This window comes from Hipposideros armiger, unplaced genomic scaffold (assembly GCF_001890085.2).
Source record: "Hipposideros armiger isolate ML-2016 unplaced genomic scaffold, ASM189008v1 scaffold_58, whole genome shotgun sequence".
Lineage (NCBI taxonomy): Eukaryota > Metazoa > Chordata > Mammalia > Chiroptera > Hipposideridae > Hipposideros > Hipposideros armiger.
The window spans coordinates 1,206,144-1,232,721 of NW_017731408.1; the positions used below are offsets into that span (position 1 = coordinate 1,206,144).

The following is a 26,578-nucleotide window of genomic DNA, read 5'->3' on the forward strand; positions in this document are numbered from 1 at the left end:
GGGCGGGGAAGGAAGGAAAGGAAAAGAAAAACAACAAATTAAAAGCATAAGGGTAGACTTATGATCACTGGGTTCTTTTCAGGTAACTGGCTTCACAAACACTCAGTGGATTTCCAGTAAAAAGATTGTACTGCTTAACTCCACCCTCCCCTCCTTTTAGGAAACTCACATTAATGGTCTTTAAAAATCCACATACAAAATACAAGGAGAGAGATCCTTTCACTAAGAAAAGCTGTTTCCAGTCTTGCTTAAAGGCTGCCTTTTCTATTCTTATGATCTGCTGTGTAAATCGAGTGTTCTTTTTATTTTCTCATCAAAAAATCTGTTCAAAATAAATACTGGCTGGATTTTTATAAACTCCAAGAAACCACATGTTTTAAATATTAATATTTCACTATTGCAAATAGAATGATATGATATGGGCTTTAAACCCAACAGGTCCAAACTGTTTAAGTTCGACATATTTTGGGAACCACTTTGAAATTACTAAGGTAGAGGGCATAAGGGGAGGCAGAACACAGCCCTCGTATGTGGGTCACAGAGCCTATTTATTTCTCTGTGGTTACATGGTTATACATCATCCTGGATCACAGAGCCCAGGCAACAACCTCCCACAGAAAGGAAAGGCAGAATCCCTACATATCGGTGGGTATTTGTTTGAAAAGCCTAGAAACAAAATCTAGGGACCATATAATTCATTCTCGTTGTGGCCCTCACCTAAATCTGCCCGTCCCAACAACTTGGCAGCCCACTGAGTTAATACCTAGGGGGGAAAATCAGCTCAAAGAAGACAACACTGGCCATATATTACTTTTTCAAAGACCCCACAGCTATCACCATCTCTCACTGAAGACTCTAAACCAAATAGAGAGCAGGAAAAAAAAATCTCAAAAATAACAGGATAATTTTTTGACAAAAATTTGCAGCGGTTAATGGTTACAAACATGCTTTACTTTTGCTTTCTGAGATACTAGGCTCTACCAAAAGCTACATCATAAAGCAGAACAGATTCCCTTAAGAACCTTTGAAAGCCTTAGTGCTTGAAAAATCGCCATGGCTTTCAGTACAGCCGAGAGAAAAATTTATCTTGCTGCTCGTTTAAGGGGCTACACTTCAAACTCATCTTAAGGAAAAAAAGAGAAAGAGGATAGACTCTTGGACTGCTTTGAAAAGCTTGAGCAATTACTTCAAAGGGAAGGGTGTCTTTGTCCGGAGAGCAGGTTTTATGACTACTGATGCAAATCCCAACCGAAGGCTGAAAAGGATACTCAGTGCATCTTTATGGATGGCCTTAAAGAAAGATGAGGCGATTAAAGACAGCCCAAATCCTGCCACGAATACTGGGACACACCAGTTTTTACAGATGTGGTCTTCTCAATACACAAAACTGAAATATCAGTACTAACTTACAGACACTGTTAGAACCACCCGACTTAAACATTTAAGCAGCACAAGATCTCCTCCATAACACCCAGTTAGCATTTATATTGGACCTATGTTTTAAAATATGAGGTGAATTGCTTTGCACCATTCGTCAGAATAACAAATGTTTTTATTAACTATGTTTCTTTGGTGCCCTCATAACACTAAGTGTATTTCTCCATCAAATGAACTCTGAATCACTTCAAGTTATACCTGAAAGAAGAGAAGAGGAAACAGTCATTTCTCTAGTATCCTGCTCATAAATATCCAATGAGAAAAATATTGCAAAAGAGCTGTCGCCATTAAGGCAAAGGGGATTAATAATCCAGGTAAAAATAGGCCTGACACACATTTCTGGCAAATTTTGAGCTACATTTTAAAAGATGAATAAAGTTCTTGGTATTTTTGGCACCATCTGGTCAGTCTTATAAAAATTAAATTACCTTAAAATGCATTGCAGAGTTCTCATTAGCAGTTTACATGTTATTAGCAGAGAGACAATCCCTTTCATCTACTCCCCATTTTTTTTTCATACCATCTATTATGAAATGAAGTGTGGCTCAACATTTGCCTATTCTTAGTTTTGTAGAAATAAAATTCTTCCAATTAATATAATACTTCGTTTACTAGATTCCTGGGCCAGAAGCTAAGATTGCCCATGTGTTTACTCATTCATGCCTTTACTTGTTCCTTCACTTAGTAGCATTTATTGAGTATATATTATGTGCAATGCACTGTGGAAACAGGGAGGAGGATAAAATATGGCTTGTATTTGTAAATGACTTGATTTTAAATGGTCATTGGATCAGGTTTGGATGATTTTCCTATAAACCTGGAAATTATAAACATAATTGAAAAGGTCAAAATGTTGTACTATTTATTACAGAAGTCCAAACTATCTATTATAACTTAATTTTCATACAAAATGAATATTTAACATCAATTTAAAAAGTCCTCAGATAAAAACAACTGATACAATTTTTCACATTAGTAAAATCTATTACCATCTGACCTCTTAGAGAGGTAAAATAAAATATGAAACCTGGCTTTGTTTAAAAAAATAATTTCAATAGAGTACTCATTTTGAAAGAAAATGTAAGTTTAAGAACCTAAAAACATAATTAAATTACTAAGTATACGTAGATTTTAAAAAATGTAAGTATTGTACATTATATTAAACAGAAGTTCCATCTTCTGTTTTGCATATGCATTTGTTCCATTTTAATTACATTCTGATTACTACAAAACATTCATTGAGAAAAAAAAATCCTGAGAAAACTGAATACTAAGCTTTCTCTTGTGGCTCATCATGACGGTAAATCAAGAAAGGAAATGACTTTTCTGAAGCAGAAATGAGGTTAGCTGTTAAATACTTCTTAAACCTGTCCCATTAACTTCCTGATTTTTCAATGGGAATTACAACACTACATTTTAATTGTGCAATGAGATCTATTTTAAATTTGTCCTATATTCTATCTCCTCCAACCCTTCCCCTCCTCTCCATTCATCCTAGTCTCTTTGGTGAAAAATGTTAATTTGGTTAAACATAACAGACTACAGAAAACAAGCCATAGCTGCTTTCAGGGTGTGGCAACCATCAGATAGTAAATTTTGGTAGCTTCTCTTGTCACTAATATTAGAATTATTAATGCAAGGCAATGTTGGTATAAAAATCAATTGTAAGTTCTCGGTTTATAATCTTTCTCCTCTATGATATATAGTATAGTTATATATATTATATATGGGATATATCGTTTATGACAATGGAATCATCCACTAAGACTACATTACAAAGTGGGTTTGTGTAGGTTTGTACTTATAATTGTATAAAGTATAACCCTAAAATGTGTAATATTTAAAAAATACACAATCCTATCATGACATACACTTTCATAAGAATCTCAGTATAACAAAATTATCTTTATATCGTCCTTTGCAAATACTAAGAGTGTTCCAGTGACAGGGTTGCATGAAATTCTCTACAGCCAATAGTCCAATTAAATTCAACTGAAAATGCAGTGCGATGTAGTGGTGATGACGGGAGCCTGAGTTTGAATCTAGGCTCCAACACTGACCTCCCTTAGGCAAGTTCTCATAGTTCTAGTAAGATCCAGGAGCTTCAAGGCCAGGGCAGAAAGTAAAGGCATATTTTATAATCTCCCTGTGCTTCAGCTATAAACAAGGGTAACAATAGTTACCGTACAGCACTCCTTTGAGAATAAATGAGCTACTGTGTTAGGTGCTTAGAATGGTGTCTGGCATGCAGTGAGCACTCACTCAGCATCATCTAGTAGTACAAGTAATGGTAGTAAGAGAATGATGCATATTTTCACCCAATGTTGTACACTCCTTTCAGCAAAAGTGTAATATGATTGTATATGCTGCACAAATGCCAATTAGTGATAGTCCTCATTATTTTTGGTTTTTGTCAAGGAGAAAATATAGCTTATTATCTAGAAATTATACTTTGATTTCCCCCATTCCTCCTTTTCTTAGTCTTTCCAACCCTCCCTTAACAATCCATATAAATTCTGATACATCTACTAACATCTAGGAGCCTAGAGCTGGAAGCGAAGGCATATTACAATAATTAGGTATCTCCCCCCAAATAAAGTATCTTTATTGTTTCTGATGAACAAGCAATACATGTTTATCAAAAACAATTAAGATAATTTAATAAATTATAAAGAATAAAATGAAAAACTGCCTCCTAATTCCACTCTCTGTAAATAAGCACTGCTAACATTTTGCTGGCTGCTATTGCAGACTTTTTTCTATGTGTCTAAATATACATAGAATACAAGGTATACACATACAGAGATATTTAGAATATATCATACATGTAGTTTAGTAAATTTTTATGCTTAACAATAAAGAGAACATATGCTTCCATGTCAATATCACAAATCCAACTACCTTAATGGCTGTACAGTATCTCATTATGTGAACATATCAGACTTAGCTAATGTACCTTTTCTCCCTACTTTCTTCAGACTTCATTTTCGATTCCCCATAGAGAGGCTTGTCTTGAGCTCTAATTCATTGATAGCCCCTATAGCTGCATATGGGTCTAGTAACAAACATTATAAAATTCTGCCTCCAATAAAGAATATAGTTAGAATAGTTACTGAAGTGAAATCTTATTCATATCTTGTTGATATGCAACATTAAGATTATGATTTTTATGAATAGTAATTAAAATTACAAACTATTTTTATCTATCCTAAATACCCAAGTCACACAAAATTCTTTGGAATATGTCCTCAACATTTTTAAGGTTCCTTTGTTAAAGACACATTAAGTAAGGCACTAGTGAAAACTATAGGGTGTTTTCACAACCTTAGTTTTTTAAACATCCTGGATTTGATGCCAAAAGCAAAGGCAACAAAAGTAAAAAATAAATAAGTTGGGCTAAATTAAATGGAAAAGCTTCTGCACAGCAAAGGAAACCATCAACAAAATGAATAAACTGCCTATGGGATGGGAGGAAATATTTGCAAAACATATACTTATAAGGGATTAATATCCAAAAAATATAAAGAACTCATATAACTCAAGAGCAAAAAAACCAAACAATCTGATTATACACCTGAAACCTACATAACTACTAACCATTGAAACCCCGATAAACTTTAATTTAAAAAAAAAAAAAAAGAGGATCCGAATAGACATTTTTCCCCAGAGGACATACAGATGAGTAACAGGTACAAGAACAGATGCTCAACACCCCTAATCATCAGGGAAATGCAAATCAAAACCACAATGAGATACCACTGCACACTTGTTAGAAAAGCTACCATAAAAAAGATGAGAGATAACTAGTAGTTGCAAGGATGTGAAGAAAAGGGAACCCTTGTGCACTGTTGGTGGGAATGCAAATTGGTGCAACCACTATGAAAAACTGTATGGAGGTTCCTCAAAAAATCAAAAAGAGAACTACCTTATGATCCAGTGATCCCACTTCTGGGCATTTATCCAAAGGAAAAAAAGACACTAATTTGAAAAGATATCTGCACCCCTATGTTCATTGAAACATTATTTACAACAGCCAAGACAAGGAAAAAAGGAAAGGAAAGGAAGGAAGGAAGGCCTGCCATTTGGGACAGCATGGTTGGACCATGAGGGCATTATGTTAAGTGGGTTAAGCCACGCTGAGAAGGACAAAGACTGTGCTCGCACTTGCTAGTGGTTGCTAAAGGTGGGGGTGGAGGAAACAGGTGAGGTGGTCAAAAGGTACAAGCTTCCACTTAGGGAAGAACTATGTCCTGGGATGTAATGTGTGGCATGGGGACTATAGTTAATCATATATCTGAAAGTTGCTAAGAAAGTAGATCTTAAAAATTTTCATGACATTAGTAATAACATCATGACATTTTTCTGCGTTTTGTGGAGTTTGTAGTATTTGTCCACTTTTTTAAATCTGTAATTTGTGGTAGTTTCTATTTTTCAATCTAAATAATTATTTTCATGCCTCAAAAAAAAAAGAACCAACCTCTATAATAAAGAATTTTAATAATTTAAAAAAAAATTTCATGGCAGGAAAAAATTTGTAACTATGTGTGGTGATGGATGTTGACTAGACATATTGTGGTGGTCATTTTGTAATACATATATCAGATTATTATGTTGTATGCCTGAAAAGTAATATAGTTATATGTTAATTCTCTCGCCATTAAAAAAAAATCCTGACTCCACTCACTTCAAGGAAATAAAGCAATCTTTCAGTTGTAGAAAGTTACAAACTATAATTAAAGCTAAAAGGCTCAACAGTCATGAAGCCCTAAGCCATGAGAGGCAGGAAAAAGTCTAAGGAATTTTTTTTCTTATATAAAAACACTTCAAATCCTAAATCTGAAATCTGACTCAACCTATTTGAATGTGAAAAAACTTTAAAAGATAGGGCAATTGTTGCTTTGTAAAAGAAATCTATAGAGGCATTTAAGTACTTACTATAAAAAATGGGTCTCTTTTCATCAATTCTCAGGAATATCTAAAGTACAATATGAGGTACATATGCAGAAAGCTGTCACACAATTTCTCTAATGAAACCAACTTTTTGGAAGGGTAAAATCAGTCTAATGTGTTTTTCCAGGAGGTCTTAATTAAATGTATCCTTAGTCGCTCCACAATGTCTGTCTGTCTGTCTGTCTGTCTCTCTCTCTCTCTCTGTCTCTCTCTCTCTCTCTCTCTCTCTCTCTCTCTCACACACACACACACACACACACACACACACACACACACACACACGTAATTTCAAAAGTGGAACAAGATTTTTCTTTTCCTACTGCCTGATCTCTAAATAAAGAACCGTTCAATGCTAAAACTTTGGCTTCAAAGTTTGGCAAAACGTTCTTTAACCCAGGAAGCAGGTTAGACAGTTCAGGAAATACGGGGTGGGGGNCTCACACACACACACACACACACACACACACACACACACACACGTGCGCACAATATTCTAAAAGCAAAAGAACCCTGCTTTTAGGCTTAAAAATGGGGGGAGAGGAAGTAGCTTGTGATTTTGGAGTATATTCAGTCTCAAATTAAATGAAAGAAGACATTCAACATTTTCTTTGCGAGCCTGTGCAATGATACTTAGCTGACTAGAGGGAATCTGCACCTTCGTAGATTAATTCCAGCACTTGTTTGAGATTAAATTTCCTCTGCGAACCTAAAGTATTAGACAAACAACTTTCTTTGGTGTGGCACTATGAAAGTCTCCATATGAAGACACTCAGTTTCAATTGGAGGGCATAAATCATCAGTTCTTCTGTTCATATTTATATGGCCATAGCCTACGGGCTGAATGGTATAGTCATTTTTCTCTGCAACTAAACAAGGTAAATAAATGTGATATATTGGCACATCAGCCCACCACTCTGCATATGGTGCACATTAAGGTTGTATTCATTTGCCATATGAATATAATTCCTTTTACCACATCTACTATTAGTTACAAGCAGTAAATACAGAGTTGTTTTGCTGGACCTTGCGGGCCTGCATTACATCATGGAGCACTAAACATCCTGGGCCTTCTGGAGAATTTCAGAGATGTAGTTTTAATGTCACCTGAACTCGAACACTGCCAACATATTGTTTCAAACCCTACTTGATGAATTCTTCAAGGGGAAAAAAAAATACAGGGCAATCTTGGTGTTAGTGCAACAGTGCACACCAAAAATAGGGCCACAGGGAAAGCTCTGGATGAGACGCATATAAGAACTCATGATCTTGACAAAGAATCAGAGCAACAGCCGCATTCCAGGTATAAAAAGGCTACTGCTGGTCAGAAGCATGGCTTTCAGATTCAGAGTGTGGGGAACATAAGGAATCTCAGGTTAAAACAGTATCCCAACGGCTTTCTTCGGGTGTAGCTGACTGAAGACCGGAGGTCACTGAGAAGAGTTTATCTCATGATCAACTGTGATGCTTTGTTTCATTAGGCATGTATTTTACTTACTTCTTCCTTAAAATATTTACTTATAAAGTTCCAAATCCAGGTTAGTATGGGACAAAAGGAGGAAGACGGTGATTTATTTTATACACTCTATGGTTCAACACAAATGTACGTATGTTGGCACCTGTGCCCCAGAAATGACACACCACAGGCAATTAAAACAAAGTACACCTGTCTTATCAAGTCCTGATTTCCACATTTACCAACATTACGTCACCAAATGCGTCCAGCAGATGGTGCTCTAGGACACCTACTTCAGGAGACAAACGCTGTTTGTGTGACATCCACCTTATTTTGGCAAGACAAAGAATGGGGATTTATCAGTCGCTCAGTAAAACCTATTAGGCTTTATGATAAGAAGAACACTATCCCGAAATATGCACACCAACAGTATACATATGCATAAGACATGCACACAGAGCCAACCAGTTAATAATTCACCTGGACATATTATGATCCTACTTTTCTTACAGACTTGATGAGTGGTCTCTGTATGTATCAGTGGTATTTACGGTCATATGGCAAGATCATTCTAAATTCATTAAAAAAAAATTTAGAATGCCTTAAAGTTAGAATTCATTTTTAATTATAGCAGGAATGTCTCATTAGGGTGATACTAGTAAAATTAACAACAGTAGGATTTACGGTAATGACTTAAGTGATTGATGAGAGTATAACAAAATGAAGTTTTAGACAGAGAAAAAAAGCAGGGCAGCTATGGCATACAGTACTTTAAAAAACAGCTCTGTGGTGTGTTAGTGCTAGCCTATGGTTAATAAAAACTTCTTTCTAATTAACGGTGCTGAAATATTCTTAAAGAACAGAATCCTGGTGTTATGAAAAAAAAACTTAGTGGTTTTTTTTTTCACTAGACGCCATTCCCATAAAGGAGAAAGCTGACATAGATTAGCATGTCTGATTGCAAAGAGGGGAAAAAATGCCACCTTTCAATCAAATCAAAAACAGAATGTGAGAATGGAAAACTACTTTACTGAAATACTACACACACAAATCTATGAAACACCCTCACAGTCAGCAACCATTTGCTTCCAAAGCTAATCAACTGGCTTAAAAAAAATTACTCAGACACCTAAAAATGCTGAAGTACTTACTTTTAAAAGCTTAATAAGCATTTAAGTTGAAGATCTATTAATACAATATAAAAATAGTGGAAAAATAATTACTTTGTAAATTTTTATCATGCTTATCAGATCATTTCAAAGTTTTAAAGTAAATGTCAATCGAATGCACTGGGAAACATTTTCTCTAAAATTTGGAACTAGCCTTATTCTGAAAGAAAAAGGAATATTTTAGGAAAGGCATTTTGGCGTAGAAGAGTCAGTCCTAAAACGCACAGAGTACTCAGGCAAACAGAGATATACTTCCATGCGGGAAACATTTTCCATTGAAATGTTCTCGGTTGATTTCATTAAAAAAAATTCACAACTAAATGGAATCCTAGCTCAAGGTTCTTCTCATTGAGAAAATTGCTTTCTCAGGAGATAACAATCATAGGACAACAGAATCAAAAATGAAAACCTTTCTGTTATACAGGAAAACAAGGCTTTTGCCACATAATGTAGGCAGATTTCATAGAACATGTGCATTCTTTCATAAGCTCCAACTTATACTACACACACACACACACACACACACACACACACATAAAATTAGATTTCATCCAATTATAATTAGCATGATTTTTGCCCAAACAATGTGTATATTATTGGATACCATGATATAAAAAAATAGTAATAAAACTATCGATTTTACATATGGCACTAAGATTTGTAGAAAATGGTGTAGGCTTATCACCCCAGCAAGTGAAATTACTAGCTTATTCTCATAATTTTTGAAATAAAAAAACCAAAATACTTGAATGAAACCTATGAGAGGCAAAAAAAAACACAAAAAAACAAAAACAGCCTAGTTTTCTTTAATTTACCTATTTTCCCTTTAAGCAAGCAAAACATCTAAATTCAAAATTGTAAGTTGAGGGATACATGCATTTATGGACCGCTTTGCAATTATATGTATAAAAGCTTAACCATTCTTAAAGGTCATTTATACTGCATCCCACAGATACAAAATAGGAATAAGCACAGCCTAAAAGTCCTCATCTGAAAAGCTCTGACTTGAGCAGCTGCATCGTGGAGCCATCAATGAGCCAGAGGCTTATAAAATCCGAACCAGCTTGCGTGAATGTTTAAAACACACGGTAAAAACAATGTGTTTTTATGTCATTTTGTTTTGAAAAGCTTAAACCGGCTTGTTCATTCTTTTACTCGAATGTGTGGAAATTCTCATTATATGAAAAAAGTGTCTATTTGTCTTTCTCTTAGATTCACCCTTCAAAGCTAAAGCAAAATTAAATTGGGACATCAGATGTTAGAAAAGGGCCAGAAAGGACGGGGTTCCCTTTGAGAAAGGTAATTTAATTTAGTCAAGAAACATTACAAAAGGTATTATAAAATTTTTTAGAATTTGTATTAGATGTGCTGCTATGTTATTCTTTTTTTTCCTTTCCATTACCAGCACTACTAGGAGTTAATGTTCACCATACTGCAGACAATGAGAGGGTATAGATGAAGTGCGTTATGAAAAATATAACATTATAATATATGCTCTAATGCCAACAAGATGGTGTTTGTGTGGTGATTTATTTGCTCTAAGCATCCAGTGCTTCTGATAACATCTCAAGTCAGTTACTATTGTTGCTTTCATTTTGCAGACAAGACAGAAGAAATACAGCAAAACTTAGAACTTAGACTTGTTTTACTCCAAACTCCTGAATTTCATCAATCCTACTGGATTCATTTTTTTAAGAGGACACTCATGTAAAAATCATCTCTAGGGTGATTCAGAAGGTATTTAAATATGTATAAATCTATTGCTCCCTTCTGGAAAGGCTGAATATTTCTAGTTTTAAACTATACTTTATGTGAAATGTAACAGTTATGTATAAGTGTAGCTAATACGCCTTTATACACATTGGCAATGACATATATATGGAACATAATTAGGTTAAATAAGTAAAAAAAAAAAAACAAAACAAAAATTTTTTTTTCTTGTGTTTGGGTTGCTGTATGTGCACGAAACATCATACACTCCTTTAAGGCAAGTGAGAGTTCTTCCTAAATATTTTCACATAAATAACAAAATGGTGTACTTATTATCTATGTCAAATCTAGTTTTGTCTGAGATGATTTAGTGAATCTTGATAACTAGGTTTACAGACACAGAAAAAAAAGAAATTCAACGTCGTCACTCATCCTAAAAGGCCAGAAAGGAAAAGGAGCAGAAAGGAAGGGTCATGAAAAGAACGTGAAGCAATTTTCAAAAGAATGTGGAAAACAAAATCCCTGAAGTTCACACAATTTAACATTTTATAATTATATATAGCATGGATATGTGTGTGTACATGTGTGAAATACACACATGTACACACTCTCTCCCCATATAGACACACACTAAAGTTTGATCTGGTCACAAAGACTGTATTAAACATAGCATCGCAGCCTTAAAGCTACACACAGATAATTTGTATAGCGAATTATCCGGGCTTTGATTAAAATAAGAAATATGGACTAGAGGTTCACTGAATAAAAATTGTGTTTACCCACCACATCAAACAAAATACAAAGCAGAAACAGCCTTGATAAAATACTTTGCATATACTTTTTAAATTGTACTGGCTTTTGACTGAATTTTTTAAAAAAGGTTTCACTTTCATACAAATATTAAACATTTAATAAGCACAACTTTAAGAAGTCACGCCAAAATATGACAGACTTACACATATTCAGACTGTTTCATAATTTGGGGATGAGTGACAGAAGTACGTACCATAGGATTCAGGTAAAGTAATCAGGAACAACATGATCCTTCTTGAACCAAATATATTGCAACTTGCTTTAAATTAAGAAACTGTAAATATTTAAGAGCAGTTAAAAAGCTCTACCTTATGAAGTAAAAATCTAAAGCTATTCTTGCAGGAACTCTTCAGTGTTGTCATAATCATTTTAATTAAATTCTCATTTTTCAGGTGGTCCCTTTAATTGTTTTTTCCTACTTCTTAATGTGTTTTTCTAAAGCCGTTTCTTTTCTGCAGCTGTGTGCGATTGGTTTTAATGGTAGCTGCTTCCTTTTTTGCCTTCTGTGAATTACAATTTTAAATGGTTACACATTTTTTGTTTTACTGCCTTCAGCATAGTTTCATAAAGATGTTTAAGGCTGTTGGTGAACACTTTCATTTCCCATCTGAGAAACCAAGAGTCAATTTGAATATTCCATATTGGCCTTTTATGACCTGCTTTATCTTTTAATATGTAAATGAAAGCATATTTTTTTTTGTAAAGTGTGGTTTGTTTCCATGAAATTATAATGTTTTTGCTCTTTTAAAATAAGAATTCAATAAACAAGATGTGATTGCTCTTTTATGTTATATCTTATTGTGCGTGAATGAAACACCTCTATTTTATGTGATGACAGCTATTTCTAATGAAGAACTAGCATTTTCAGATCATAAGAATAACCTATCACATGAAAAATGAGATTTTTGTGCTTGGATTTGAATGATCCGTGGTCACAAAATGTCAATAACGAGGCTATCTAGATCTTTCTTAAATTATATCTAGAAAGTAAGACTACTTGATAATTCAGTTTCACTTTCACCATGATGAAAAAGATAACCTTACTGCAAAATGCTAGTACATATCACTTGTAAAAGTTTACTTCTAAAATACATTGTACTTACTGCCTGGGTTATCTCCAATCCCACTGGTTTTTCCATTCCAGTACCAGAGCAGAAGGGTTGCATCACGTGACCCGGAGAGAATGTAACAATTTCCCCCAATGTACGACTCAGAACGAGTGAGGCAAGTGACAACATCCCAATGGCCAAACACCACTTGGATCAATTTTCCTGAAACACAAAACAATTTTCTTTAAAATGGCTATTAAAAGAATTCCAGTGACCATTTAACTAATGAGATAATAAAGCCGGATTAACTCAGATTCTGATAATTCAGATTTTACAATAAAATTTGACCTGATCCAACCTAAAAGTTTTCCTTGAATAGTATGTTCTCACACACACACACACACACACACACACACACACACACACACATCAAATGAACAATGATAGTAACATTTTTGAAAGGCAAAAGCTATTTCAACTCAAATAATATTTGAAGACCATAACACTGGATACTATAAATTACAAATGAATCATGTCTACTGACCAAAGCAGGCCCAGGAGAACCCTTATTTGGAACCATTTCTTAAATCACTCCGTATGATTCAAAACAAAACAAAACTTAGTTGCCTTTCTGTAAGTACTCTACAATTCAGACTTAACTGTAAATACAAACGCATCTCTGAATTAGTAAAGATTTAATGTATTTTTTCATCTTCCCCATTTTAGGTGATCTATACAAGGGCAATAGAAGTCACTTTGGAGAGCTTCTGTTTTATTAAATCGGAATTGCATGAGCCAAGTCATTCTTTCTTTGTTTTAATTGTCTGAAATGATGAAAATTCCTTCGGGGGTGATGATGAAATTATGGCAGCTTATCTAATGGTAATGACTGGGGATGGTAGGAAGGAACCCGGTAAACTCACTCTGTATCTAGGGCTTCAGTCACAAGATGAATTGTTCACATAATAGTGTCAGAATAAAAGTAAAGCCTCCACCTTTTAGAATCTTTGTTTAATCAGATATGGTGTTTATAATTCACACAAGCTTGTCTAAATACTTAAATACTGTAGCAGCCCTTCTCTACAACTTCTAGCTAGCATTTTCCTTTGAACTGTCCACAGAATCCAAAAATGAATGTGACAGAATATCTACCCTTACTAGTCATCATGAGTTTCTTTTATAAGTGTTTCGGTGGGGTCACAAAAAATATAATTCAAATGTTTAAGGAAAAAAGACGATTAAGCTGTAAAAAATTAATATGCTTAAAACGTTTGTGTGTTTAACATGGAACATATCATAACCTGTTTAAAAGTTAAGGTTTCCACTAAGTGTATTATATTTAACTTTTCAAGATAATACTGAATATAATTTTAAAAATTTAAATTGTTTTAATTTTTTTTTTAATAAACCCAAAACTTATAATAAATGATGCAAATTTAGAAAAATACTGAACTATACTTTAAATCAGATGGCAAGTCTAATACAATGTATTCACTCTTGCACATAGACGACTACTAGTAACTTTAAAATCAGCCTCATTTCAATCTCAAATTGCAAAATTAATAAAGTACATTTTTTTCTCCTGTGACTAAAAACTTTAGTCAAAGCTGGTGTTTTAACTGCAAAATGTTACAAATGTTCACTGAATCTCTTGAGCCTTTAAAACTGGTATCAAAACCTTTCATTTTAAACGTTAGCTATGTCAATAAGAAAATGTACGAAGAATTTAAGGCTTCCTAGAATAAAACACGGAACAGAAGAAGAGCAAATTAAATATGAAAAGATGTAATAATTTTCACATCATTTCCATTTTACATGCAGAACAAAGTGGAGAGGCTTCGTGGTAAAATGGGTGTGGTTACATTAGAAGCCTTATGAAAGATAAGAAAAAAGTTAGGTAGCTGAGCTCACTTCACAAATTAGAAAACTGAAGGTTAAAATCAGTGACTTTTACCTTCGGAAGGAAATGGAACCAACATACTGTGATGATGTTTTTGATCACAGAGTGTGTACTGTGACTCAGCCTGTACCTAAATGCTGAGTGCATGCAAACTAGAGGAGTGATTTAAGTATGTTATTTACAGTAGGCTTATTTAGGATTTGATATCCATCAACTCAGTGGGTTGTCGAAGTGAGAGTGAGCAGAATAACTACAGCTAGATACGTGAGGCCCATGGCACAGAGGCAACCAGGAAGCTTGCAAAAGAGCAGCTATTCACTTGGTACCTTGCTTAATCTCCAACTCATGTGAGGAAAAGTGGAAAGACTGATCTGTCAAAGTAGGATGGGTTGAAGTGAGTGGCAGACTTATCCAAGCTTCATTTATTCATTCTCATTAGTTAAGTCATCACTCTGTATCTACAACCTCAGTGTTAGAAAAATATATACGCAAGTCACTGTGGTTGCTTTTGTTAACTAAAATTTCCTAGAGTTTTAATTTTCATCCAAAAAGTTATCACAATTATTTTCCATTCAACAAACACTTACTGAGCACCTACTAAGTGCCAAGCATGACGCCTTCCTACATCTACATAGTGGTAAACAGACATGGCACATAGACGTGACCCCTGCCCCCAGAGTATTTACTGTCTGTTCGGCAGACAGACATTAAATGAACACAAACAGATATATGATTAGGAATAGTGACTTAACTATTATAAAAGTACATAGTAGAATCAGGGAGGAGAATAAGGTAGAATAAATTTAGACTGGGCGTCAGGGAAGGCTGAAATGAGGGGGTGTGACATTTAAGTATATTTACATCCAAAGGGTTTCATATTTTAATACAGATTAAATTTATCCTCTACAATTTATACTTTGGGCTCAACTCTGGAAAACATTATTTTTTTGTTTACTTGTCCCTGTTCCGGCAGCCTTCCTCAGCGATATTTGTTATTGCTGTGAGGTTGAGGTTCACTCCTCCTAAATAAATCACAGCATATAAAGACCTGCTGCTCTTTTGGTAAATTATTTTCTGATAATCTCGTAAGTGTTCCTCAGCCTTTATTTTTCGTTTCCTTTAATTCCAGTCCACCTCTCCACACACTAATATCAAGTATTACCGCAAGCACTAGAATATCCCTTTTTTGACAGAACAAATTTTCTAGTTAATGTTTTATTTGACAGCTGTGCTACAAATAAAAAAAAAAATTCAAGCTCAGGACTCTGCGCCACTGAATCTAAAATGTGGCCTGAAAATAATTCCCACCACCGAGGGAAGGGTTTATTGTTGTCTCTGCTCTTCAGCTTGTGTCCCGAAAACATGATTTATGTTAAAAGAATTTCCTGTTACAACCGTGTTTCTTCCCTGCCCCCTCCCAAACCTAATAAGGATTTTATTTTTTGGGGGGTAAGGGGGAGAGCTTGTGTGCTAAAATATAATTGAGTTCAACACTTGTGATAGCTTTGCCATTATATATTATTGATCATACAATTTCCCTCTTGCTTCTCTGCCAAACTTAGAATGTATTTAATAGTCCTATTGTCATAAAAACACAAACGCATACTTTCCCTAACTGAAATTATTTGAAATAAAACTAGCATGAGAGTTTGAATACAAGATATTAAGAAAGACAATAGGACTATCATTTGAGACTTTTTTTCACAACTTTTCTGGCATTTATAAATATTTTTATTGGACAAGCCAAGTCAGTTCCATTAAAGTGATGTTTGAAATAAGACTACTTCTTTTTTTTTTTTTTTTTTTTAAAGCTGAGCCATCCTGCTACCTATTGGCAGCTTAGTGGCAGCTCAGTTCGGGCCGGGCATCGAACCGCTGTTGCTCAGAGCTCAAACTCTTGAGCGAGCTCTTAACCAACTGAGCCACTCGGCCGGCCCCAAGACTACTTCTTAATGAAAATGTTTTACACACACACACATTTCAAAAAACAATGAAGTAGAAGGTTTTTGGAAAGAGGATAAGAAATGTTACGTAGTTTATTAAGTCTAATGTAACATGGCAGACATACTAGGAATTTAGTGTTGTAAATTACAGTGTTTTCCAAATTAACCAATGATTGACAGGTAACACCTGTATGCAATGATATGGTATAACCACAGAGAACGCTATGTTGGAAGTCAGAAGACCTGGCTCTAATGTCCAGCTCTATCACCATTATCTATATAAACTCCAACAAGTCAACCTTTCGACACCTCAGCTTCATCAGCTGAAAAACTGGGATAAGGGCACTTGCTCTGTCTATCTCACAGTTATTGTGAGGCTGACACAGTATCATGTATGTGAAAGAATTCTGTAAATTCTAAAGAACTCTATGTGAGTGTGAGAATCAAAAGTGAGGATAGCTTTATTTTACAGATATTAATATTCACTGCCTTTTAAAAATGATATGGAATGACAACAAACTCCAAATCCTGAAACGTCAAACAAAACCAAAGACTAACATAATATATAATTCCACTTATTTGACATTCTGAAAGAGGCTAAATTGTAGAGATGAGGAATAGGTCAGTGGTTGCGAAGAGGTTGAGGTGGGAGAGGAAGCTGAATTTCTGGGGTGACATTTTAATTGTGGAGGTAGTTATGTAACTCTACACTACCCAAACTAATGGAACCATTAACCAAAATAATAAATTTTAAAGGACACAAATTTCAAAATAATTTTCAACAATGAGTAAAAAAAAATAAGCAATCTGAAGGAATGTTTAAGAAAATCTTGTGAGCGTATAAAACAATTTTAATCTGAAAATTTGTGCAAAAAATGAGGCACAATTTGAGGTCAAATAATGCTAAGGTTGTCATTACCAAAATAGTGAAAGAAAAGGTTAAAATTTAAATTTGATTATTAAATCAGAAAAAAAGTTCATTATAATAATAAATATATTTCAGGGAAACTTATCAATCCCATTGCATTGTTAAAGAATTCTAGAGGAGTTTTAGGTTCAACAGCAATCAACCTAATAGACCTAAACATGTAGTAAGAGCCCAATTAAACAGAAAGGCTTGAATGATGATGTTTTCTTTCTGGACCTAAAGAATTAAGATGTAAATTATATATTAAAAAAACTATATCACCAATTCCCTAAAACAAAAAATAAACAAGATCATGTCTACAAACAACTTCTGGGGTTTATTTTATGAACGGTACATATTCAACTATTTTCCCTACTCTCTCATAGCTACGTTACAACACTGTCATCAAAATACACTTAGGAGAAACTCCTTGAACAACCAACAATTAATTTTTCCATACACTATATTTATGAAGGCAGGAGCAGGGACTCAAACATCTTATAAAGATTATTAACAAGGCTGAAAAATTATTTACTGTAAAACACTTAATAAACTAGAAATTTCAATTAAAACAAATTTCCTATTCCCACAACATTTAAATTTTTTGTTTCCTATTCCCACAATATTTAATCAAGATATTTGTAAAGCCTGGCTTTTGTTGAAATATCTATTTCCACAGTATCTATCAAGTTCTAATGCATTAATATCTAATTTTAATTATTTTAAATATTCAGCTACATATTTACAATAAATCTATTTAATCCTCTAATGGTGTCTAAAATACTTTGAGATGCCATTAAATTTTTCAATGTTTCTCATTTTCCTATACACAGAAATTTATAAACATTTACTAGATTGGATCCCCTGTAATAGTACTGAGTCGAGCTTGGTTTGTCCTTAGGGGTATGATTGCAAAGGAATATACAGACTTAAATTTTTATATTTTAAAAAGAGCTGTCACATAATATCAGCAGTCAGCTATTTTCTTTATGATGGTGTAGCTTTCAGCAAGATTCTATGCAGAAATGGGTGGAGGTCTAATATCTATCCCCAAGAAATACACTTAATGAGAATTTCCATTAAGGAGGAAATACTTTAAATAACACAAAAGTGGGGAAAATACACCTACATGTGTGTGCACTTGTCATAAGATTATGCATATACATGTGGATATGGTATTTACATACCAGCATCTGGTTTCAAAATGAATCATTCATTCTATAAGCATGAGGCTTGGGCGACAATCTATAAAACACTGCCTCTTAAAATCATACTGAAATTAAATCTGTAGTGGACTATATAGATTATTACTTGAAATGGAAAAAAAAGTCTTTTCCTTATTTTATAAATTTTAGAATTCTGTAATGTTTAGAAGGAAGAAGATGAGAAAGCGTGCTAAGTCTCTCAGTGGTACTTGCCGTAAACTTGACTTCCCCGAGGAAAGAAGTGACCATTACCTGTGTCTGTGGAATAGACTCGGAAACTCTTATCCCAGAAGCCACAGATGAGGATGTAACGGTTGTCTGAAGTGATGACAAATGTCTGGGAATGGACTTGAATACTTTGGTCTAGAAGGTCAGTGATTTGTCTCCTGTGCATTCCCGTGTTGCTGGCTATGGGAATAGAGGAAGAAAAAAAAAAAAGCTTACTAAACCCACATGGGCAAAGAAATGCTAGTGTTTGTCATCCTGGGGGTGGGGGTGAGGGAAGAGAGGTGGCACACTGCAGGGTAAGACTATGTGATCTTTAATTTTAAATACAGTAATATTTGAAACACCATACAAGGAAACACATCTGATTGTTGGAAGAATGTGGATCGCTAAATTCAACATCTCGGTAAGAAATTTTGCCTGGAGGAAGGAAATAATAGCATAGTACAATTTAAAAATTGCATACGATTCTCAGAGCATGCTTTTCTAGCTCTTGGGCAGGACCAAACTAGATTACAGTCTCCAGATTGCATCAGTTAGGTTTGTGCTTCTGACAATCTCATTACATCTATTGCCATGAGAATGGATTCATGTTGTGACAATCTATTACTTTTAACTTTTTTTGTCACAAGGAAGAGATGTTAGGATTTAAATGTCATATAGTTGAAATGCTGTAGCATCTTGTACTACTCTGGCCGTAACAGGTCTCTAATTTGACTAGATGTGAACTCCCGTTTTCCGTTTACAGCTGCACTTACACGGAAGGAGAGGGTGGAATGACTGTTTATTAAAGATGCTTGTAATTGGAAAAGTCAAAGCACAGCACACTGTCACTTTCCTTACTCCTCATGTAAGCAATAAAACAGGACAGCCTGGCAGCGTGTTCCCAAAGTGCTACAGAGCACCTGAGGTGGGGCTTGTCTCAAGGCCCAAGGTCAGGCACAGCCCCACCTCAAGCACGTGGACAGAGGAATAACCCTCTAGAAATACACCACCAAGTATGGCATTATCAGAAAAGGAATTGTCACCGAGATGCCTTTTTTGGCATTATGAGGCCAACAAAAGAGAAAGCTTTGCTTCTAGTCATCGAATGGGTATTTCACACCAACTTTCCAATACGAATAATGGTTCTTCATGTTGCTAAAGAATTTGGATTGTACCAGATTTTGGAACAAACAAAATTTCTGCATCTGATTATTATGTGCTTTGTAACATAGTCTTCAGTTTAAAAAACAAAACAAAACAATTTAAATGCATTACTAAAAACAATGAAAAATAAGAAAACATCTATACTATAGTCATTGTATATAATAACTAAGTTAATGTGGCCAATTTAACAGAGAAGACTCAGAAAGTAATACAGAAGGAGAAAGTATTCACGCTACTCCCCAGTGCTCCGCTGGGACCCACTAGGGCCACCAAGGAACAAAATGTCCCCTGCCCTCAGCACATATCCAACACAGCAAACATACTCACACACATATATGAGCACATGTGAAATACCGCAAATTCTGCTAATGTCTGAGTACACAACTGAACGTGTAAGATTGTTAGATAACTGTTTGATAATAGGCTTCATGTACTTTTGGGGGGTTAATGGGCTAGAAAGTGACAGCAACAATAAAAAGGGCAGAATTCCAGTTTGGGGTCATTTCCAGCTTCCTTCCACACAAAGGGAAGTTCTTGGCAGATGAGAAAAAAACTTTTATGGGCATCATAGTGTATCACAGAGAGATTTTAGTATCCACTGCAGTGAAGCTGTGTGATACAACTCAGTTGTTGCTTTTTTCATTCTGAGAAACCTAGCAATTAAAAATAAGGTATGTGGTATTTTCTATACTGGTTATTACAGTAATTTGTTCCACATCAAAATTATAAATATATTAATTTTTTCACTTTTTATATGACTTTTGCTCCTATGATTTACTTGCGCACTGGTCCTTTGTTTTGGTGTGATCTCTAGTTCCACAGATCTGGGCATGTGCATAATTTCAAATTGAGTGACCACAAAGTACCCATGGGTAACGGCTGACGTCCCTTCAGCACTCAGATGAACTATTTTCTAACTAAGTGCTTACTTGTAATTTAACACTACATCTATCTATCTATCTATCTATCTATCTATCTATCTATCTATCTATCTATCTATCTATTTATCTATCTGATCTAATCTATGCAATCTACCTATCTCACAACTGCCTTTCTTTTATCTCATTTTTTTCCTCTGGTAAACCTCCTGAGATTCAGTAGTGAAAGTATTTTTATTTAATGAAAATTAGGTATATTTATCTAGATAAGCAGTGTTCAAACTGGAGCATGCTTATCCCTGGTGGGGATGGTGGTGGTAGGGGTGTGTGGGGGTGTGTTAAGATTTCCCAAGGGGTACACAGGCACAGATGGTTTTCAGGGAATCAATTTCTAGCTCCTCAACTTTCATATGTTCTCCTGCCGGAAATACATTTGCCTGAGAACTCTCCCATGAGTTTTCCTTTTTAACCATCCCTTTCTCATGCTCCTTTTCACTAGATAAAATAAAGGCATATTTCTCTCCTATCCAGAATCTTACTATGGTGCTTGACCTCAGGGTACAAAAATCTTCTAAGAGCCAAATAAAGGGACTATTCAAAATACTAACGTGATGCTGAAAAGTGAATGCCTAGGTATCAAATAATTCTGCAAGGCAGGTGGTTTCCAATTCATTGCTTTCAATGAAATAGAAGGAGGCTGTAATCAGGCTGTCAACTGATAGATCATTAAAAATAAGTTTCAATGACAGATTGTTAAAATGATCATTGAATGATAGACCACAAAAATAATTCTTAATAGCTCACTATATGAATTTTGTCATGAAACCCAGAAAGAAAGAGTTCAAAGATTTGAGTGACATTGTTAAAACTCTTTCTTTTCCCATTTATTTTCGTATGTGAGTGACATTCCTGAGCTTCCATCTATAAAAAACAAAATGATAGGATAGAACTGTTGACAAATCCTGTCTCATTTAGCAACAAATAATGTTCATCCATGAATCTAGGAGCTGTTTCATTAAAGATTTATTTCTAGTAAATATTTGTTTTTTAATAATGTTTATTAACATTTATGATTTTTAATCATATAAGCTAAAATTGTGTAAGGGAAGTCGAATGAAAATACACATTCAAGATGGAAAAGGAATAATATAAAATTTTCAACTGTTAACGGCTTTTTAATGCATTTTTAAAAACAAAATGTTGAGCATCAATTCCCTTTGATATTTAGATTCCATTGGGTATATTTAACATTTTATATACTATGCCAGAAATTATAATCTTTGCAACTATTTAAACTTGTGATGAAAACTTTCAGATGTTAACTTAAAAATGTGTAGGAAGGTTTATGGTTTTGAACAATTATTTTAGGGGATATACGTAAGAGCAAGCAATCTGATGACCACTGATTTAGAGTAGGGAAGGAAACCATGGCCGCAGGCCAAATGTGGCCTGTGCCTGATTTTGTATATAAAGTTTTATTGTCACACAGCAATGCTCATTTGTTTATATATTGTCTATGGCTGATTTTGCGCTATAATGGCAGAGTTAATTAGTTGTGTCTGATATCTTATGGCCACAAAGCCTAAGATATTTACTACCTGGTCCTTTACCAAAAGAAGTTGATCCATGACTGCCTGGTCTAAAGGGTTACAACTGCTGAATTCATTTAATTAGACCTTATAGAATATTCATTGTCAAGTTTTAAGGCAAACAATAAGTCTATACTTCAGAAATAATGCTTTAAATGACTTAGCAAATGGGCTTTATTATTTTCCTGACTTTTAAAACTCTACCAAAGTGAGCATTTTTTTTTTTAATATATGGCAAAGCATAGCTACTCAAAGCAAAATAAGATTTAGGAACAAAAGTAGTATTTATCCTAGATATAGATTTACTTCTTAAATTTCTGCTTATATTTGGGGAAATGATAAATGAAGTAGTTTTCAGCTTAAGGTTCTTTTAGCTCATCTTGACAATTCATCTGCAAATGGTGGCAATTTACCTGTCTATTGAAACAATGGTTTTAAAGACAAAAAAGGTGACACTGGGACACAGAGGGAACATCTTGAATTTTAAAATAATAAATCAGCTTACTCATATGCTTTATTTAAAAACTTCAAAACTCTAACAAATTTATTTGTGCCAGGAAATTTGACAAAATCACAATCCAGACATCCATGCTAGTAGCATACACCTCGAGTTAGGCAATGAAGTGTTTTATCCTAAAAGTTACTGAATAGCATATTTAATATCAAGGCTTAACATTCTTAGTGAAGCCACATTGGAAATCCTCAGCCATAAAAATGAAACATGCTAAACTAGAGACTTCAACTAACCTATTCCAAAAGTGTAACAGCAATTAAATATTCTAAGTCTTCCCCTGCAGGTGCTCATTTCATCCCAGTGGCTCTTTCTGGGCTCCTCCCTTCCCCTCCCCCATCCCCCCCCAAACAAATTTAACCTCCAATGGCAATTTATTGGGCTGTAGGACCCTAGGAAAATGAATACAAATATCTTAACACTGCCATTGGGAAGGCAATATATTTCAACTTTGAAACTGCTCTGCAATTGCACATTAATTCCCTCAGACTGAACAGAGGGTCCAGGAAGAAAGGATTGATCTCCTTTAATGATGAAACCCTGGCACTACAGTTTTATTTTTCACAACACAGTGCTGCTGAGAACCCCACTGTTATTATGAAAATTTCCCTAGCAAAGGAGCTCCATCACATTACTGGTGCACCAATTCATCACCACGTGCCTCTCTCCTGCTCATCAACAAGTCTGAGTGATGAAAAGATCCAATATTATCCTGACAGTACTTCATGCGCATTCTCAATCACACATTATTACAGCATCCATATTAATTTTCAGTGACACGCGTCCTAGGCCTGTTCAAATTAGGCAAACCAACGAGGGGGAGTTGATGAAATACCAGCATAGCCACAGCTCATTGCATTCCAATTTGCATGCAAATGGTTTATCAGGAAAATTCCATTCCCAGCAACCAGCAAGTGAAAAACAAGTGTAATCTACACTTCAGGGCCACCATACAGAGCTTAATGAATCGCAAAGAGAGAAGGAAGTGACAGACCTATGAGAGGATCGATTTCCACTGGCAGCTGGTATGGCTGGTCTTGTACGGCACCTTGATGAGCTGGAATGCACAAAAGATGGAAAAAAAAAGCATTATTTTTCATATACAAACTATATAAAAATGCATAAGTCAAGTCTTACGTGGAATTGTTTCCAACCTCTGAATCTCTCATAGAGTTTTGTGAAATTTAAAGAAAAAAAAACATCCAGGTGCTTTTACGGCTGGCTTATTAAACATTTATTTTAGATTAGTGCTGTTCTGAACATGTGCCATGAGCAGTGGCTCCAGTCCTAGGCCATAAGCTATAGCAGATGCTTGACTGGCAACCTCTGATGCTGCAACAAAACAAAATTAAGTGGTAAAGCGCGCTGAAAACAAAATGTGACAACCATCTGCTGACTGTAGCAAATACTATTTTTTTGGTTACTTCTTTAAAAGGCCGTTCTGAATGCTGCAGCACAAAGGATCCACAAAAACGTCAATTTATGATGGAGAAAGGGAAGGCTCCAAGTCAGGGAACATTTAATGTTCCATCCATCACGGAAAATCAATCAATTGAAAGTTTGAATAAAAATAAAGAAAGCTATCCACAGATAAATGTTTTAGTTAAATGCCTTTGACTGAAATATTCTCTTAAAGGTTTGATTGAGGTTTTTTTTTAAAGTTTTATTAATATTTAATACATCCATGGTTTCTATTTAAAAATACCCTCAGAAGCAAATGAGTAACAAAAATCAATGCATACTAAGAATAGTTTGTTCAGTTCTCAAAATGATTGCAAAGATTCAGGCACACTTATATTTTGTAACTGAAGAGAGGTTTTGTAGGCTGCTTCCCTGTGAAAGGTGGAAGCCGTAGGTACAGAGGAAGTGTCCCAGGAACCAGATCTGTCGCTGGCGCCATGCAACCTTGGGCAAATCATAAAGCCCAAATGAACGGTTTGGAATAGATGATCTTTTCAGCTTTATAATTCTGGTAGTTACATTCTGGGCCCTTTTCCAAATTATTCCCCCCAAATGACTCAGCCATTCATCCTGGTCAGTACCTGCCTTTTATAGACTCATAAGCATTTAAACTGCTTGGTTTGTATCAGCTCTAATACGACCAGATTTTAGAAAATTTTTCTGACTGTCCTAGAGGGGCTGAACATAAAAATGGGTTACATTCCAATGAGTTCATTAGATTATTTTAAAATTTACTATGTCATCGTTTCCCCTCTTAGTAAATACAAACTCTTCACGGACATTTGGAAGACAAAGTAACTGATCAAATAACTAAGTACAATATTAGCACTAACAATATAGCTGAGTTTTATATGAAATTAAAGTAGCTGAAGAAAGGAAGCCACATGACTCGCTCTTTCTCACTAAAGGTATTGTTCTTTGCTGATTACTGGCTCTGCCAGTGAAGAAATCACAGGACACATACACGGGGTGCTCAGGGAAAACGGACCATAGCTTCTCATTTACCCCACAGTATCTGGGATCATAGAAACACTGAAACCAAACTGTCAGTGAGAGGTTTAGGTCCTGCCTCAAATCCCAGTTCTGCAGCTGACTGCCTGTGTGACTTTGGGCAAGTTAGGTAGTCTCCGGGTTTCAGTTTCCTGATCTGCATAATGGGTGAGATGGGTTAGGTTCAAACACATGCAATTACCAATACCTGACACTTTGACTGATAAAAATGGCAATTTTATATGGTTTAACCTAAATAGAGAGCCTATATCCTAAGGTTGTTGAGGGCATTCAGTGAGTTAATACATGTAACATGATTAGAACTGTATTCAGAACCCAGAAAATGCTCTACAAACGTTAGCTGTTATTATAATTTTTTTTGGAGGTTGTACAAGGGCATGTGAATAAGAAAGAAGGATAAACATGAATTTTTTTCTAAACAGGACTCAGACACTACTAAAAAAAAATGACAGGAGTTATCACTAATGAAAAAGCTGTGGAAATCATAGACTCTCAGAAAATAACCAGAATCTAAACTAAAAAAAAGAAAAAGTGTAACATGAATTAGATATTCACTGAGGAAAAACTGTTAGGGCTTTTTGACATTTGTTTTAAATCAAGGCATACTGACAGGCAAGGGCAGCACAAGATAGAATGAAAGGTCAGCTTTATGTAAATTACCTTAATTGAAGCATAGATTTAATAAAATAGATGCTTAATATTTTTAGACGTAGGTGTAGGTGTAGCTCAGTATTGGAGATCACATTGTAGAACAGTAACCATACCTGCATTACCATGTTATCATGCTTTGTATTTATCTGGGGAAGAGTTGCTGTGTCATACTGTAAAGCCAGAGGGCAAGGACAGAAACCACTAGTGACACAAGGTACAGATTCAAAGAAGCCTCGCTGGGGAGAATGACAGGCAAACAACTGGCAAAACATATGCAGTCCCCTAAGCGCTTGTCTTACAGAAAGGTGAGCTTGGGCTGGTGACAGTGGATGGGTGGTAAGTGGTACTCCAGCAGAGGGACACTACCCCTAAATCACGTTACACATACGAGGTCGGACAATTAAGTTAGTGAACTTGTTGCAACGATGTTGCTAACCTTTTTTGATATCAGATTATTCACTATGAATTTGTACCAACTGGATGAACAGTTAACCAAGTTTACTATTTGGAAGCGCTGAAAAGGCTGCGTGAAAAAGTTAGACGGCCTGAACTTTTCTCCAACAATTC

At 35.1% G+C, this 26,578-nt stretch overlaps 1 protein-coding gene across 1 annotated transcript in view; it reads right to left on the reverse strand.

Annotated features, from left to right (window-relative positions):
* Positions 1-26,578, reverse strand: part of LRBA (LPS responsive beige-like anchor protein) — a 610,319-nt gene that overhangs the window by 12,430 nt on the left and 571,311 nt on the right. Inside the window, exons 51-53 of the mRNA XM_019641170.1 lie at positions 23,883-23,945; positions 18,789-18,944; positions 12,636-12,803 (exon numbers count right to left, since the gene is read on the reverse strand). Of these exons, the coding sequence (XP_019496715.1) occupies positions 12,636-12,803; positions 18,789-18,944; positions 23,883-23,945 (387 nt within the window). The remainder of the gene's footprint in view (positions 1-12,635; positions 12,804-18,788; positions 18,945-23,882; positions 23,946-26,578) is intronic.